This window comes from Octopus sinensis, linkage group LG3, assembly GCF_006345805.1.
Source record: "Octopus sinensis linkage group LG3, ASM634580v1, whole genome shotgun sequence".
Classification (NCBI taxonomy): domain Eukaryota; kingdom Metazoa; phylum Mollusca; class Cephalopoda; order Octopoda; family Octopodidae; genus Octopus; species Octopus sinensis.
This window is the reverse complement of record NC_042999.1, coordinates 51,255,453-51,270,359: the sequence shown is the minus strand read 5'-3', so window position 1 is coordinate 51,270,359 and position 14,907 is coordinate 51,255,453. Positions and strand designations below refer to the sequence as shown.

Here is a 14,907-nt window from a genome sequence, read left to right as displayed (position 1 = left end):
ATATTTCTCTACACCTGGCGTAGACATGAAATTGAAAACTTTCATGTCCGTAATACAAGCCATATGCTACAATTTTGTTCTAGAGAGAAAGGCTACTGCACATAAAAACAAGATTCTCAGAGAGAGAAAAATTCTTGTGAGACGGCGTAAAAAGAGATTACATTACTTTCTAAAAGATAGAAGTCAGGTAGTGGTGGTCAATGGAGCCACCTCCGAGGAAACACAAATTATGAGTGGTGTTCAACAAGGCACTGTCCTGAGGCCACAGCTATTCATAGTGGCCCTCACTGACATGTCCTCACAGATGAGAGCAGCAATGTCAAACTCCCTCATGCACCAAATGTCACACATCAGAGGAGGTTTAGTGAAAGTGTAGCAAAGTAAATGGCGGTGCCTCAGCATGGCCGCCCGCGAGGGATCCATCTCTTTGAAGAAGTGGTCCTACCCTGCAATGCACAGAAACAGTCCTCTTGGCGTACCTAAAGAAGCTTTAGGGTCTGATTTTTTATTTCTTATGATCAGGCTTGTCTGTCTGATCTTTCCTTCTCATGAGAATGCTTCAGTTGCTCCACAATCCCCAGCAGTGCTGTTTCCAGGTGGGGTTTCTTACTGCAGTTGAGTTCTCTGTTGATGCAGTTTTGCATTTAAGTATACTTTTATCTGAGATACCAGATGAACCCAGATTGCAATAGGACATAAAAAAGGGGTAGTTTTGTCCAACTCATTACTTCACTAGAACTAATTCTGGGGGAAAGCCAGAAAATAAGATTGAAATAAACAAGCAATGACACTAATAGTGGAACCCCAACATGGCTACAGCTTCTCTCTGAAACCAGTAATAAAATAATGCTGACAAACATGAAGGCGGTGCTCCAGCATGTCAACAATCAAATGACTGAAACATGTAACAGAATAAAAGAATAAAAATCAATGTATAAAAGAATAAAGATCAATAGGCGCAGGAGTGGCTGTGTGGTAAGTAGCTTGCTAACCAACCACATGGTTCCGGGTTCAGTCCCACTGCGTGGCATCTTGGGTAAGTGTCTTCTGCTATAGCCCCGGGCCGACTAATGCCTTGTGAGTGGATTTGGTAGACGGAAACTGAAAGAAGCCTGTCGTATATATATGTATATATATATATATATATATATATATATATATATATATATATATATATATATATATATATATATATATTATATATATATATATATATATATATATATATATATATATATATATATATATGTATGTGTTTGTGTGTCTGTGTTTGTCCCCCTAGCATTGCTTGACAACTGATGCTGGTGTGTTTACGTCTCCGTCACTTAGCGGTTCGGCAAAAGAGACCGATAGAATAAGTACTGGGCTTACAAAGAATAAGTCCCGGGGTCGATTTGCTCGACTAAGGGCGGTGCTCCAGCATAGCCGCAGTCAAATGACTGAAACAAGTAAAAGAGTAAAGAGTATGTCGACAGAGTTTTTCTTGTGAAACAAAGAATGTAAATATTCACACTAACACACATACATATATACTAACACACAACTTCCAGTTTCCAGGGACTAAATTCACTCACAAAGTTTCGGTTTTAAAATAGAAAACATTTGTCCTGTCTATTACTTCAAACTGCATCTGCTAACGGTGCCCCTTGGTTCAGGAATTCCAGAGTTTTGAGAAGTGTAGAACTACCTCTTACCTACTTTTATTCCCCCAAAGTATAGTACGTACGTATGTACATACATACGTACATACATACACACACACATGATAGTAACATTGATCATCAAAGCCGTCTATCATGGATCAACAACCGGATTACTACCTTCCACTTTGAAGAGTATGTGGGGTGACGTCAGCAATGTCCGTTCTCAACTCCCTCCAAATGGCCAGCCGACCTGGCCCGCAGCCGTCCATTAACCCTGCTCCGTGTGGGCATGAGCAGAGAAACCTTTCGGTGGAGCACAACTGGAGAAGGCTAGCTGTGGATGTGACGCACTACCGCCAGGGAATGTATCTCTCCATGGTCGACTGCGGGGCAGGCCAGCAGGCCAGCTGGCCATTTGGAGGGAGTTGAGAACGGGCATTGCTGACGTCATCCCACAGAGTATGCCTTTGCAATCGAGGAACAGGAAATATCAACCAAATACCTGACGCACAAAAGGGACAGAAATTCAGGAAAAGCCGTAAAATGTGACAACCGATGCAGACTGTGAAGTTAACACCGAAGATGTCACCTACATCATAAGCAGTTGTTCAAAAATGTCATCACGGTATTATCTACCGATGAGATATAATGCTGTAGCTAGGACACTCTGCAATGAAATCTGTCGGAAAGATGACTCCGAGGACGAAGAAGAACCTACAGTATGGTAGAAGCCATAGCCTCTCATAATAAAAAGGTGTACTGACGGAATGTTCCAGTGAAGACCTCAATAAAATGTAAGCACGACAGACCTGATATAATGATTTGGGATAGAGAAGAGAAACTGTGCACATTTGTGGAAAGTAGCTGCCCAGCGGATGTAAAAATAAAACTGAGGATCAGTGAAAAAGAGAACAACTTCGCTTAACTATTGAAAACCTTGCAGTTACTCTATCCAGATTACAAGTTCAGGTTTATACCCGTAATTATTGAGGCCCTTGGATATGTAACACACTGCCAAAATACCAATCTTGAGAAATTAGTCTTTTCAAAACCAGGAAGGAGAAAGCTGATTCGAAGACTACAGAGCCAACCCATCACTGGAACTGAAAAAAATTTGTAAAACTTTCCGGAAGTCTATCATTTAAATATATATGAACATATCTAGATGTGCAAGTATATGCATGAGAATACATAAAGGAAACTAAACAAAAAATAAAACAAAACAAAAACAAAACAAAAAATAAAACAAAGCAATACATACATACATACATACATACATACATACATACATACATACATACATACATACATACATACATACATACAAATACCCTTTTCTTGATGTTGAAATTCCAATGAAGGAGACTTGGATCTAGGTTAGAAACCGGCTCTTTCTTTTTTGGTAAGAAATCATGAAATAAAATGAACAATGGCACACATGTGTGTATACATATATACATATGTGCAATGGAATACCGCAGTTTCAAGTTCTCTACTACAGTAAACAGTGAATGCTAATATATTCAATGGTTAATGTGTTTGGTCAAGGAGCAGATAATGATGTGGTTAGAATCCAGTCAACCAATTCGTTATTTTTTCTCACTGGAAATGTTCAAATGGTTGCAGAGTTTATTGGGAGCTTTGATGGTCGAAACATCGTCTAACTTTGATACAGACAGATAGGCAAGCATAGAAACGTATATACACACACGCTTACACACACATAAACACACAAACACACATGAGACCAGGTGGAAAAAAAAAACTGTAGCACGATACTGATAATTATCAAGACTGTGTTTATGTGTGTGTTACAACTATTCTTCGAGACGTGTTCCAACTGTGGTGCTGCTACTCCAGGTGGAAACTAGAAATTTCGACAGATGGCGGTCGACGACTCTCCAACCCCCAACCTTCTCACTACTTCAACCTTCTTTGTTCCCTAAGTCGTTCTTCCTATCTACACGGTTCATGACCAGCTCCTCCTCCTCCTCCTCCTTATTCTCCCGCTTCCTAAAATATACTTCAGACAAATACTCACTTCAAACTCACCTCACAATTCTCTCCTCCTCCCACTCGGACACACCACTGCTGCTCTTATCTGACACTATTTAACTGTCGTCACACTACTTCACAGTCCACTTACTTGTGATGTTTGACCCTGTTCTTGATAAATACAGAAAACCCGGCTAACGTTCACAGGTTCAAGTCCAGCCGAACAAATGTGGAGAGGAATGGCAAAACTAGATGAAGTTTACAATACCTAATTTGGTGTATGACTTTCTGACTTCGACTTAGTTGTTCACCCTCACAAATTATTGATTTCAAATGTTGGCACTAGGCCAGCAAGTTCGGGGGGGATCTTTTCACTTTGACCGGCAGATTTTTAAAATAATTTCTTTGTAACTAAACACTTTTAAACTTCGTATACTGGTAGAATGTGTTACATATAACATATTTTTCTCTTGGCTTTCTTGAGAAAATTCTGTAGTTTGTAAACTATTTGTTGTTTAATTTCTTGCATTTCGGCAATTTCAACCAATCAATGACGTCTATTGAGGTGAATACAATTTCTACCGTATTTTGTCATCAATCCCAGTTCTTAACTGATGCATATTTTATCGACCTAGAAAGGATGAAAAGCAAAGTCGACCTCGATGGAATTAAAAATCAAAAAATAAAGACGGATGAAATGCTGTTAAGTATTTTGCCTGGCGAGCCAACAATTCTGTCTGCTCACCGTCTCCAACTCTAATGCCTTCACCGGCACACATTGATAGATATAACCTTGAAAGTGGGATGTCATAAACTTGTCGGTACTCCATGCTAAGTTTTTGACATGATCAATCCCTTCTCTGGTTTGTGTTTACGTGCCAAGAACCCATGTACTATCTTCTTAGTGAACTGGTCCATTTTTTCCTCTTGTTCTGCTAAATAGATTTCGCCAATGCTCTTTGAGGAAAGATCTGTATCGGTTCTTATTTCATACCTCTCCTGAAGTTCATTAACTATTCTAATTATGTTGTTGGTTTCCTGGTAACAACCGTAGGCAAGATAGTCACAGTTCTCTTTCCTCTGCTGCAGATGTTTCATTATCACAATCTGTGCTTTATAAGACATCAATATAAATTTGAGACCACGGCTACCTTCCTTGTGTCGACTTTCTTGTTTATGTGGACACTCCAACTTAATTATCGTCGACAGTAACACCGAGGTCCCTAGCAGTGTTTGATGCCGTGAGGTGTTCGCCTAAAGGAAGAATATATGGTTGTTTAAGTGCAGCCTCTTAACCAAAGTGGATTAACTCAAACTTGTTCTCGTTTAGTTGCATGTTATGTTTCTGCACCCATTGGATAACAGCAACTAGGTTCGATTACAAGCATCGGTAGTATTATACATTCTTTGGTTTGTGTTGGGACAATAAAGCAACTCATTGAAGGTGTTATTGTGATTCTACGTGTTTATTTACTTGGCATTTTTACAACTATATATGTATAGCGGAGTGATACACACTGTGCGTATTTGCTTCATTCACAGTTCATACTGTCTACCAGATGTGCTTAACAAAATAGTACTAATAATGGGGATATATTTATATATACGTACTAGCACTATGGCCCGGCAACGCAGGGTCATAGTGTTAGTACATGCATATACAGCTGCGTGCGCGCGTGCGCACATACACGCGAGTACTGTCCAAATCTCCCATCAATCACAAACAGCTAGCTAGCATTCAATTGGCATATCAAGTTTCGGGCATTTTGATTGGGTTTTGGATAGAAAATTCACAAAAGAGTCACTTCTATTGGTTTTTTAATGGCTTTGCAGGGTGACTGGGGAAATGTAAAGATGTGCACGACCACCCTTGGATGGTTTTGAATGACCATAGAAAGTGCGAGCCTTCTAACTGAAAAATTGTGGATTTGTATAAAGGACACACACACACACACACACACACACACACACACACACCACACACACAGACAGACATTTTGCCGTTTATATATATAGAGTTACCTACACATACACATAAACATGAACATATAACACCCCTTCTTCTGAAAAAAAAAAAGATCTTTCGGTAATGAAAAAAATAGGAATTAATCTTTCCGACTCTAGTGGATTGTCAGAGCGAAGGTGGCAATCCTGCAGCAGAAACCGTGAAATTATTCTTCTCACACTCGTGGTTTTCTGCTTCCAAATCTAAGCGGAACCAGTTATTATTTACTTTTTTTTTCTTTTAAAGGTATTAAAACAGTGGTAAGATGTTGGGTCTCCATCTGGTGGATCTTGTGCTCTGTACTGATGTCTGAGATGTGCATGATGTGGATGTGTTGTTGGGCTGCTGATGGGTTGTTGATGCCCGTTGAGGTGATGACTCTGTGGAAGCACGCATTCTGTGTGTGCCGTCATCTTCTGTGGATGTTGTGGTTCTTGTTTGTGTTGCCACTGATGTTGCAGGTGTTGTGCATGTCATCCTTGGTAGCTTTGGTTGTTGGTCGGATGTGGGCCCTATTTTGTCTCAGCTGCTTACCAGATTCAGTCTCTGTAGTGTATGATCTTGAAGCTTCGGCTCTACAGACGGCTTGTGCTGGGATCCATGTTTTGGTCAAAGGATTTTCAGTATGCACATGTTGTCCTCCAAATATCTCAGGTAAGTATTGTGCATATTTATAATATTTTTGTCCTTAGTTAAGTTAGTTAAGTTAAGTTAAGTTAATTTTGGCTCAAAATCAAAAAGCAAGGCCATGTAGGGGGACATGGAGTTATGTACAGAGCAGTGTTCATGCAAAGAGTTCAGGTCATTTGTGGTCAAGGGAGACTTTGGACCGAGCGGTCGTCGGCATCTTCACTATCTCGTCCGGCAGCGTATTTCACGGATCCGCAACCCGGACGGAGAAAGCCCCTCTCCTTGGATTAAGATGAAATCGTCGCAGAGAGAGCTTTTCAGTCCTTGTTCTAGAGTGGCTGCTCGCTTTGACTTTATCTCTTCCTTGTCAGTAGGATGTTGGATCTTTGTTGGCTGGGTGGTTTTGTATTTCCTGCTATTCAGTATTTATGCTGGGCATTTCATGTCAGCCTCAATGGTGTCCCTCGTAGAGACAGAAGTGCCAGGTGTACACTAGTAAATTCTATGCTGGAGTCCCTAATTTGCATATCGAAAAATTCATCCATCCATCCATCCATCCAGCCAGCCATCCATCCATCCACCCATCCATCCATCCATCCATCTATCCATCCATCCATCTGTCCGTCCACCCGTCCGTCCGTCCATCCATCCACCCATTCGTCCATCCACCTATCAATCCATCCATCCATCCACCCATCTACCCATCCATCCATCCATCCATCCATCCACCTGTACATCCACCCATCCATCCATCCGTCCGTCCGTCCGTCCAACCATCCATCCATCTAACCACCCATCCATCCACCCATCCACCCATCCATCCATCCATCCATCCATCCTTCCATCCATCCATCCATCCATCCTTCCATCCATCCTTCAATCCATCCGTCCGTCCCTCCGTCCATCCCTTCGTCCATCCACCCATCCGTCCACCCATCCATCAATCCATCCACCCATCCATTCACCCATTCATCCATCCATCTATCCGTCCACCCATCCATCCGTCTATCGATCCACCCACCTCCGTCCATCCACCCACCCATCCATCCTTCCATCCATCCACCCACCCACCCATCCATCCATCCATCCATCCGTCCGTCCTTCCGTCCGTCTCTTCGTCCGTCTGTCCGTCCGTCCATCCATCCCTCCGTCCGTACATCCATCCGTCGTCCATCCATCCGTCGTCCATCCATCCATCCATCCACCCATCCATCCACCCTTCCATCCATCCATCCCTACATCCATCTATCCATTCATCCATCCACCCGCCCACTCACCCATCCATTAATCCATCCATCCACCCACCCATTCATCCATCCATCCATCCGTCCGTCCGTCCGTACATCCGTCCGTCCGTACATCCGTCCGCCCGTCCGTCCATCCGTCCGTCCGTCCCTTCTTCCGTCCGCCCGTCCGTCCGTCCGTCCATCCACCCATCCGTCCATCCATCCATCCATCCATCCATCCATCCATCCATCCATCCATCCATCCATCCAAGCAAATAAGTAAGTAAGTACGTACCTTATGTACATTTGTATGATAGATCGTTAGCCACTACACACATTTTTTCTCTCCTTTTTTTTCTGTGTACCTTTCTGTAGAAGAGCGTAGGCTTTTTTCTATTCCTGAGCGTTATACTAATAGATCTCTTTGTTTTGTACACCACCTGTCTTCGTCTTTTGTTTTATTCATAAACTCTCCCTGTATGTATGTATGTACATCAGATTCTGTATATGTATGCATGTGTGTGTGTGTGTGTGTGTATATATATATATATATATATATATATATATATATATACATATATTTATATATATATTCATAAAACAAAGATAAAAATCATGTTAATGATAATTATCAAGTAGTCAGCATGGAAAAAAAAGCAATTTATAGCAGTTTATATATTAAATAATTATATATACATATTTATTTTAAGAGAAGAAATCGAAATAAGACTTGTCTCATCCTCTGCAAGATTGGGATGACAGTATCCTGTCTGAGAACTGAGCCCTTTGACTTGCAGCAAATGTCGCTGGCCATTCTCTGTGGCAATGTCTTTGCAACTATGTCCATGAGCATGGCTGAACACACCATTCAGAATGGGGGGGGGGTACAACTTTTTATTCCCTCCCCACCACCTTTTGTTGCTTAATTCCACCCACAACTTTTCCTTTGTTTCCTTGTTACAATATTTGTCTTCAGTCATGTTTTTTTTGTTTGTCTGTTTGTCTTTGGACAACATATCTCAAGAACTGCCGGATGGATTCAAATGAAACTTTCAGGGATTTTTGGCCTCATGACTGGTATGAACTGATTAGATTTTGGGATTGATCTGGGACCGGACAAGGAATCTAGATAATCTTCTCTGTTTTTTTTTATTTAATTTTTGAGAGCAGTCAGGTTCATTTTTAGTATCCTCGTTTGTGAGAGCAGTCAAATTTATTTCAGATATTCTCATTTTAAAAATCATCTCTGGCCAATCATTGAGAGGAAGCTGGCATTGCCTTGTCAGAGGTTTATGCTCTCTGAGTGCTCTTGTTATGTTTTTTTTACTCATTGATTTAATCTTTTATACTCTTTTCTCTCTTTTCTTTCTGTAAAGATTTGTCGTTAAATAAAAATTACATTTTAGAATGAACATAAAAAAAATTGGATAAAATAAAAGTATGTTGAATATGTGACAACAAGAAAAAAAATCACTGACTGAGGACCTCATAATGAAGAAAGGATATTTGTATGGATGTAAACTCTGTTTTGTCAGGAGGATGAGTATCAATATGTCTCTGATATTTGGTTGGGAGATAGTGGTGTTTCGTCAGTTTGAAAAACCATGGCAGTCAGTGGCAAAGTATAACTATCAAAGTGACACATCACAGTTGTCAGGACAAAAGCTAAATGTCTAATTTAGTTGGACAGTCCAAAACACTATTTCATAATGAGAAAGACATTGATTATATCTTTGATTTAGTCCCATAGTTAAAGTTTAAAAAAAAAAAATATTCAATAACATGTCATTACAAGCAGAATTATAAATGAAACAGAATTAATTTGGGAATGGGCTGCATTAACGAGCTATAATTGATGAAGATTAACATCAGGAAAGGCAGTGCTACAGGTTATTGTAGGGAAAAGTAGTGGTAAAGATCAGCATCCTGAAAGATAAAGATTAGCATTGGGTAAAGCAACAGTAAAGATTAGTATTGGAAAAGGCATTGGTGGTTATTAACAGTGGTGAAGATTAACATCCAGAAAAAAAAAGTAAGGCAACTATTATTGTTCAGTGTTGGTCATGTCACTACACATGTATATGAAGGTCTGGGCAAGATATTTTGAGGAAGACTAGCAATGAGCTATACAAGCAAGTCTCTTCCCCCCACACCAATGTTTATCCAAGAGAAAGGTTGCTGACTTGAGCCAATACAGCTTGGCACCAGTGTTACTGCAGAAATTACTGTTAGAACAATAAAGGACAGAAAGAGACACCACAAGGCAGCATGTTGTTTGACTGTACCTAACAGTTTGGTCAAGCCACAGCTTGAGATTGGTACTTTCTCAAAGCAGCAGTGTGTATGATCTGAGGGAGATTTAGTAACTGTTTCTGACACAGATGTGGACATCGTAATTGATTAAAAAGTAGAATGTATACCGTACAAGAAGGAGTAAACCTGATGTTTGACAGTAGTAGGGGATGACAATTTTAGACATGTTTCACTCTTATTATACTTCTTCAGCTGAAATAATGTTCATAAACTTTATAGTCTTTCTCACTGTCTGTCTCACACACACACACACGCACATTAACTTTAGTAAATGGTTTCTGTAGAGTATTTACATGGACATGTTCACACACTCATAGAAACAACTGTGAACAATAGTTAAAGAAAATTTGTGTAAATTTCACCCCTTTCCCTGCTACCCCTTTACTTTTATGTGCATTCACTAATGCACACACACTCACTCATTCCTTCAGTCACTCATTTTCTGTCTGTCTGTCTATCTGTCTCTTTATCTACCTACTAACCTATGTATCTCTCTCTTTCTTACTCTATACCTACCTACCTACCTACCAACATATTTATTTATCTACCTGTCTGTCTGTCTATTTATCTACCAACCTACATAACTCACTCTTTCTCTTTCTCTCTCTCTCTCTCTCCTCTCTCTCTCTCTCTCTCTCTATATATATATATATATATATATTATATATATATATATATATATATATATATATATATATATGTGTGTGTGTGTGTGTGTGTGTGTATACATATATATATATATATATACATATATACATACACACACACACACACACACATATGTATATATATATTTACATATATATACATACCTACCTACCTGTCTGTCTGTCTGTCTCTCAGTCTATCAATCTCTCTCCATTCTCTCCCCTCAGCCTTGTATGAATTGATACAAGTGAAATTTCTTTGTTAATCTTATTGGGAAAAGAGCATTAGGTTCGAAGACAGCTGGGTGAACTGTTGTTAAAATATCCGATATTTACTCACATCATTTGAAACAGTCTGAATAAACAGTGGAGAAATAATTCCAAGATATTTTTAACATGTTTTCATAAAAGGGGACTAGCGGTAATGGTCCTATACTCAGATACCACATTTCTAATGATGGCTGTAATTTCCGCTTGAAACAACAGTTCTGATATTGTGACAACTCCGGCCAGCAACAAACACCAATACAACTGTATCTTTTTATCTTCAACTATTTCACAATTCTCACATTGTCTGCCAATATTTTACAAATGGAGACACTGTTTACCTCTCTGGCCTATCTACATTCTCCATTTATTTGTTCAATGGAGCTAGAGATGTACGAACATCATTTATTTGTTAACTGTAGCCCCCGCCAAAACGTTCAGAATTTATTCTCAACAATGTTCTTTTATTTAGTTTATTTTCTTTTATATCTACATTTTCTAAGATGTTTAAAGATAAAAATTCATGGAGTAGTGTAAATCTTCATTCAAAATTCCATTTGCATCAAGGATATTAAACTGGCCCAGTATTTCTCTGGTACTTTATCTTTACAAAATTATTGATGACAAAACTCTGTTGCTTTTTCAGGAATATATTATACACACAGACACATACGTATTCTATGCTTTCTCTGCCCTGGCTTTCAGTCATTTATCACTTTGCCACCATCTCTATCCTGCTGTCTCCCACTCTCTTTCTCTCCTTCTCCTGCACTTCCCTCATGTTGGGTAACTATTAGCTATTAGCATCAGAAGCAGCTTTTGTAATGAATGCTTACCTTGGATCATAGGGTGACCTGTTTGTGCTTGAGGAGACCTATTGAGTCAAGTACATCAACATCAAAATAAATATCAAATGGAAATTGTAGTTGTGATACCTGTGCCGGTGGCACGTAAAAAGCACCATCCGAACGTGGCTGATGCCAGCGCCGCCTTGACTGGCTTCTGTGCCGGTGGCATGTAAAAATCCCCAACCGATCGTGGCCGCTGCCAGCCTCCCCTGACACCTGTGCCGGTGGCACGTAAAAAGCACCCACTTCACTCACGGAGTGGTTGGTGTTAGGAAGGGCATCCAGCTGTAGAAACACTGCCAGATCAGACTGGAGCCTGGTGCAGCCTCCTGGCTTCCCAGACCCCGATCGAACCGTCCAACCCGTGCTAGTACGGAAAACGGACATTAAACGATGATGATGATGATGATGATGATTATTCAGCACATCTAACCTTACTTGGATGAGTTATTCATAATGTCTACTGTGAATAACACAGATTTCTCTGTGGTAAAACATCTTGAGAAATCATCTTGTGGAGACTACAAATACAAAGAAGCACAGATAACATTGGTTGGTGATATTTTGACAGCATTGGTGAATGGCACTGTTGTATCATGTGGCTTCACTGTATTATTCACCGTTTAATGGTGAGTAAGAGGAGATGAGGTCATAACATTTAGACCCATACACAGTGTGGGGCATTTGTTAATGGACTGGAATAAAAAAAAACACTTGAAGAGGTTGAGACAATACTTAAAAAGGAGATGATGTGGTAAAGTGAGTGTTGTGAGGAAAGCAACGGATGTGTGTGTCACATGAAATGAAGGCAAGGAGAGATGGAAAGGAGAGTATGTAGAAAGAAGAGATGGAAAGATGAGCATGTAGAAAGGAGAGATGGAAAGATGAGCATGTAGAAAGGAGAGATGGAAAGGAGAGTATGTAGAAAGAAGAGATGGAAAGGAGAGAATGTAGCAAGGAGAGATGGAAAGGAGAGTATGTAGAAAGAAGAGACGGAAAGGAGAGACTGTAGCAAGGAAAGATGGAAAGGAGAGCATGTAGAAAGGAGAGAAGGAAAGGAGAGCATGTAGCGAGAAGAGATGGAAAGGAGAGCATGTAGCGAGAAGAGATGGAAAGGAGAGCATGTAGCGAGAAGAGATGAACTTAAAGCTTTCGGCTGAGGCTCTTGAATAGAGAAGGTATCTGAAAGCATGGAGGAGCTTCATACAGCTAAATAAATCAACAACACCAAGGTTACCCATAGCCACACCAACAATACCTTTGTCTTTCTCTGCAGAATAGCCGTAAATTGAAATTTTAAATGATTTCCCTGTCACAGTAATTAAATATATGGATACTCTGGAGTGAATAAGTTAGGGGTTTTGCACCTTACTTGTACTTGTACTTGTGGCGACATTCACCCTGGGCGAGTTGAGTCGGCTTCTTCTACTCATGGAAGAAGTTTCGTGGGAATATGTGGATTTCACAAGCGGTCCCCGACAATCCCGCATGTGGAGACATCCTGTTTGCCGCAGATTGTCCGCAGACGCAGGGACAGAACGACCTAGGAGCCGTCGGTTGCCGAAGCAGACACTCCGAGGATTTTCACTAGAGCCCCGTCTGCCGGGTTGTGGCCCTAATACCACTCGGTGTGAGACCAATCCGCCTTCGGTGGTCCTACCAGGAACCGAAGTTCCCGATGGCATAGCTCTGACACTACCCGCTGCCAGCGTCCCCACCACGGTGAGGAGGAGATGGACTTTTGCGCCTTGTTCCACAGAAAAATGAAATAGTTATTAAAGGTAGGCTGAACTGGAACTAGTCATCATGGTTGAGATCATTCAAGGCAATGCCTACAGTTTATGAGGCAAGAAAAGGAGAAATACCAGAATAAATATAGGATGTAGTTTAGAGAAAGGTTGATTAGTGGAAACAGTGGGTGTAGAGAGGCAGAGCTGGAAGTTTATAAAATTAAAAGTGAAATCTAAGGCAGCAGAAGAACCACACAGGATAGAAATTCTTCCTTATTCAACAAACATCCCAGACGTGGTAGTCGTGGTGGTGGTAGTGGTGGAGTATGATAAGGTTACTTGTCACATCAATTATTTCACTGACTCACATTAACTCTCTGCCAACTCTCACCTCTTGCCTTTTAAACAAAGAAAAGTAATCGCTTGATTGAGTGGAAGGTATAATCTGTGTGTGTGTGTGCGCGCGCGTGTGCACATGTATTTGTATGTATGTATGTATGTATGTATGTATGTATGTATGTATGTATGTATGTATGTATGTATGTGTAAGTGTCTACACACACAAACACACAGACAAACATACACATACAGAAACACACATACACACAGAAACGCGCACACACACACACACACAGACTCACAAACATATATACACATACACACAGATTGATGAAATCATGAAAACAGTCCAGATATTTGACCATCAAAGGTCACCAAAAGTTAGTAAATACTTTATTTGTTATTGTTAAAATTGTTACAGTAGGGTGAGGCCACGGGATGGGGGTGGGGTAGGGACACCATTCAACTCTGGCTGGATTCTTTCAGAAATGGATCATTAATTAAACACTAATCTTGATTAGTTGACATTCCCAGAAAGAAACTCCTCAAACTGACATATATCGCAATAAATTCTGTCTAATAACCACTCCAACAATACCACGAAGGCAGTCGTGGTTTCTCTCAACTTCTCTGCCAGTTAATTTCTGCTATGTACTGTTCCATATGCTGATTCCACTACTCCATGCTTGGGTAATGCTTATCAAATACTTATGGTTTAATACTGAATGTAGGATGTGTTACACATTCATATCTATGTGTATGAGAACGAAACTACACATAACAGAATGACAATATTTTAATGAATTCAGATCATTCATTAGTAAAGAAAACGATTAGCTTCATGATTCATTTTAGTTAAGAAAGTTTGGGTTGACAACTCTAGCCATGTTTCAGTCTTGTTAACAGCACAGTGTTTACCAATACTGGGCAAATTGTAAGATTGTTGTAACTGATATATATTGGGTTGGCAACTAAATTTCCGCCGTTTTTTTTTATTTGAATTCTTTAAAAGGTTTAATAAAAAAATAACAACTAATTAATCAATAATGTACTTACCCTTGTTATTTGCAACTTCTTCCCAAAGTTCAGCAATATTTTCAATACCTCGTTTGGTAGAAATCATCCGATTTGAACTCAAAAAATTGATCCAACCAAGCTCTCAATTCTGCATCAGTATTGAACGAAACTCCGCGCATAACATTTGAAGAGATTGAAATCTGTTGGTGCCAAATCTGGAGAATACGGCAGGTGTGGCAGCACTTCC

General features: G+C 40.1%; 1 protein-coding gene across 2 annotated transcripts in view; it reads right to left on the bottom strand.

Annotated features, from left to right (window-relative positions):
* Positions 1 to 13,991: 13,991 nt before the first annotated feature.
* Positions 13,992 to 14,907, bottom strand: part of LOC115209451 (zinc finger protein 2 homolog) — a 42,648-nt gene continuing 41,732 nt past the window's right edge. For both annotated transcript variants that reach the window (XM_036500971.1, XM_036500972.1), the window contains exons 5-6: positions 14,431 to 14,530; positions 13,992 to 14,377 (exon numbers count right to left, since the gene is read on the bottom strand). In XM_036500971.1, coding sequence (XP_036356864.1) covers positions 14,495 to 14,530 — 36 coding nt within the window. In that variant the 3' untranslated portion in view covers positions 13,992 to 14,377; positions 14,431 to 14,494. The remainder of the gene's footprint in view (positions 14,378 to 14,430; positions 14,531 to 14,907) is intronic.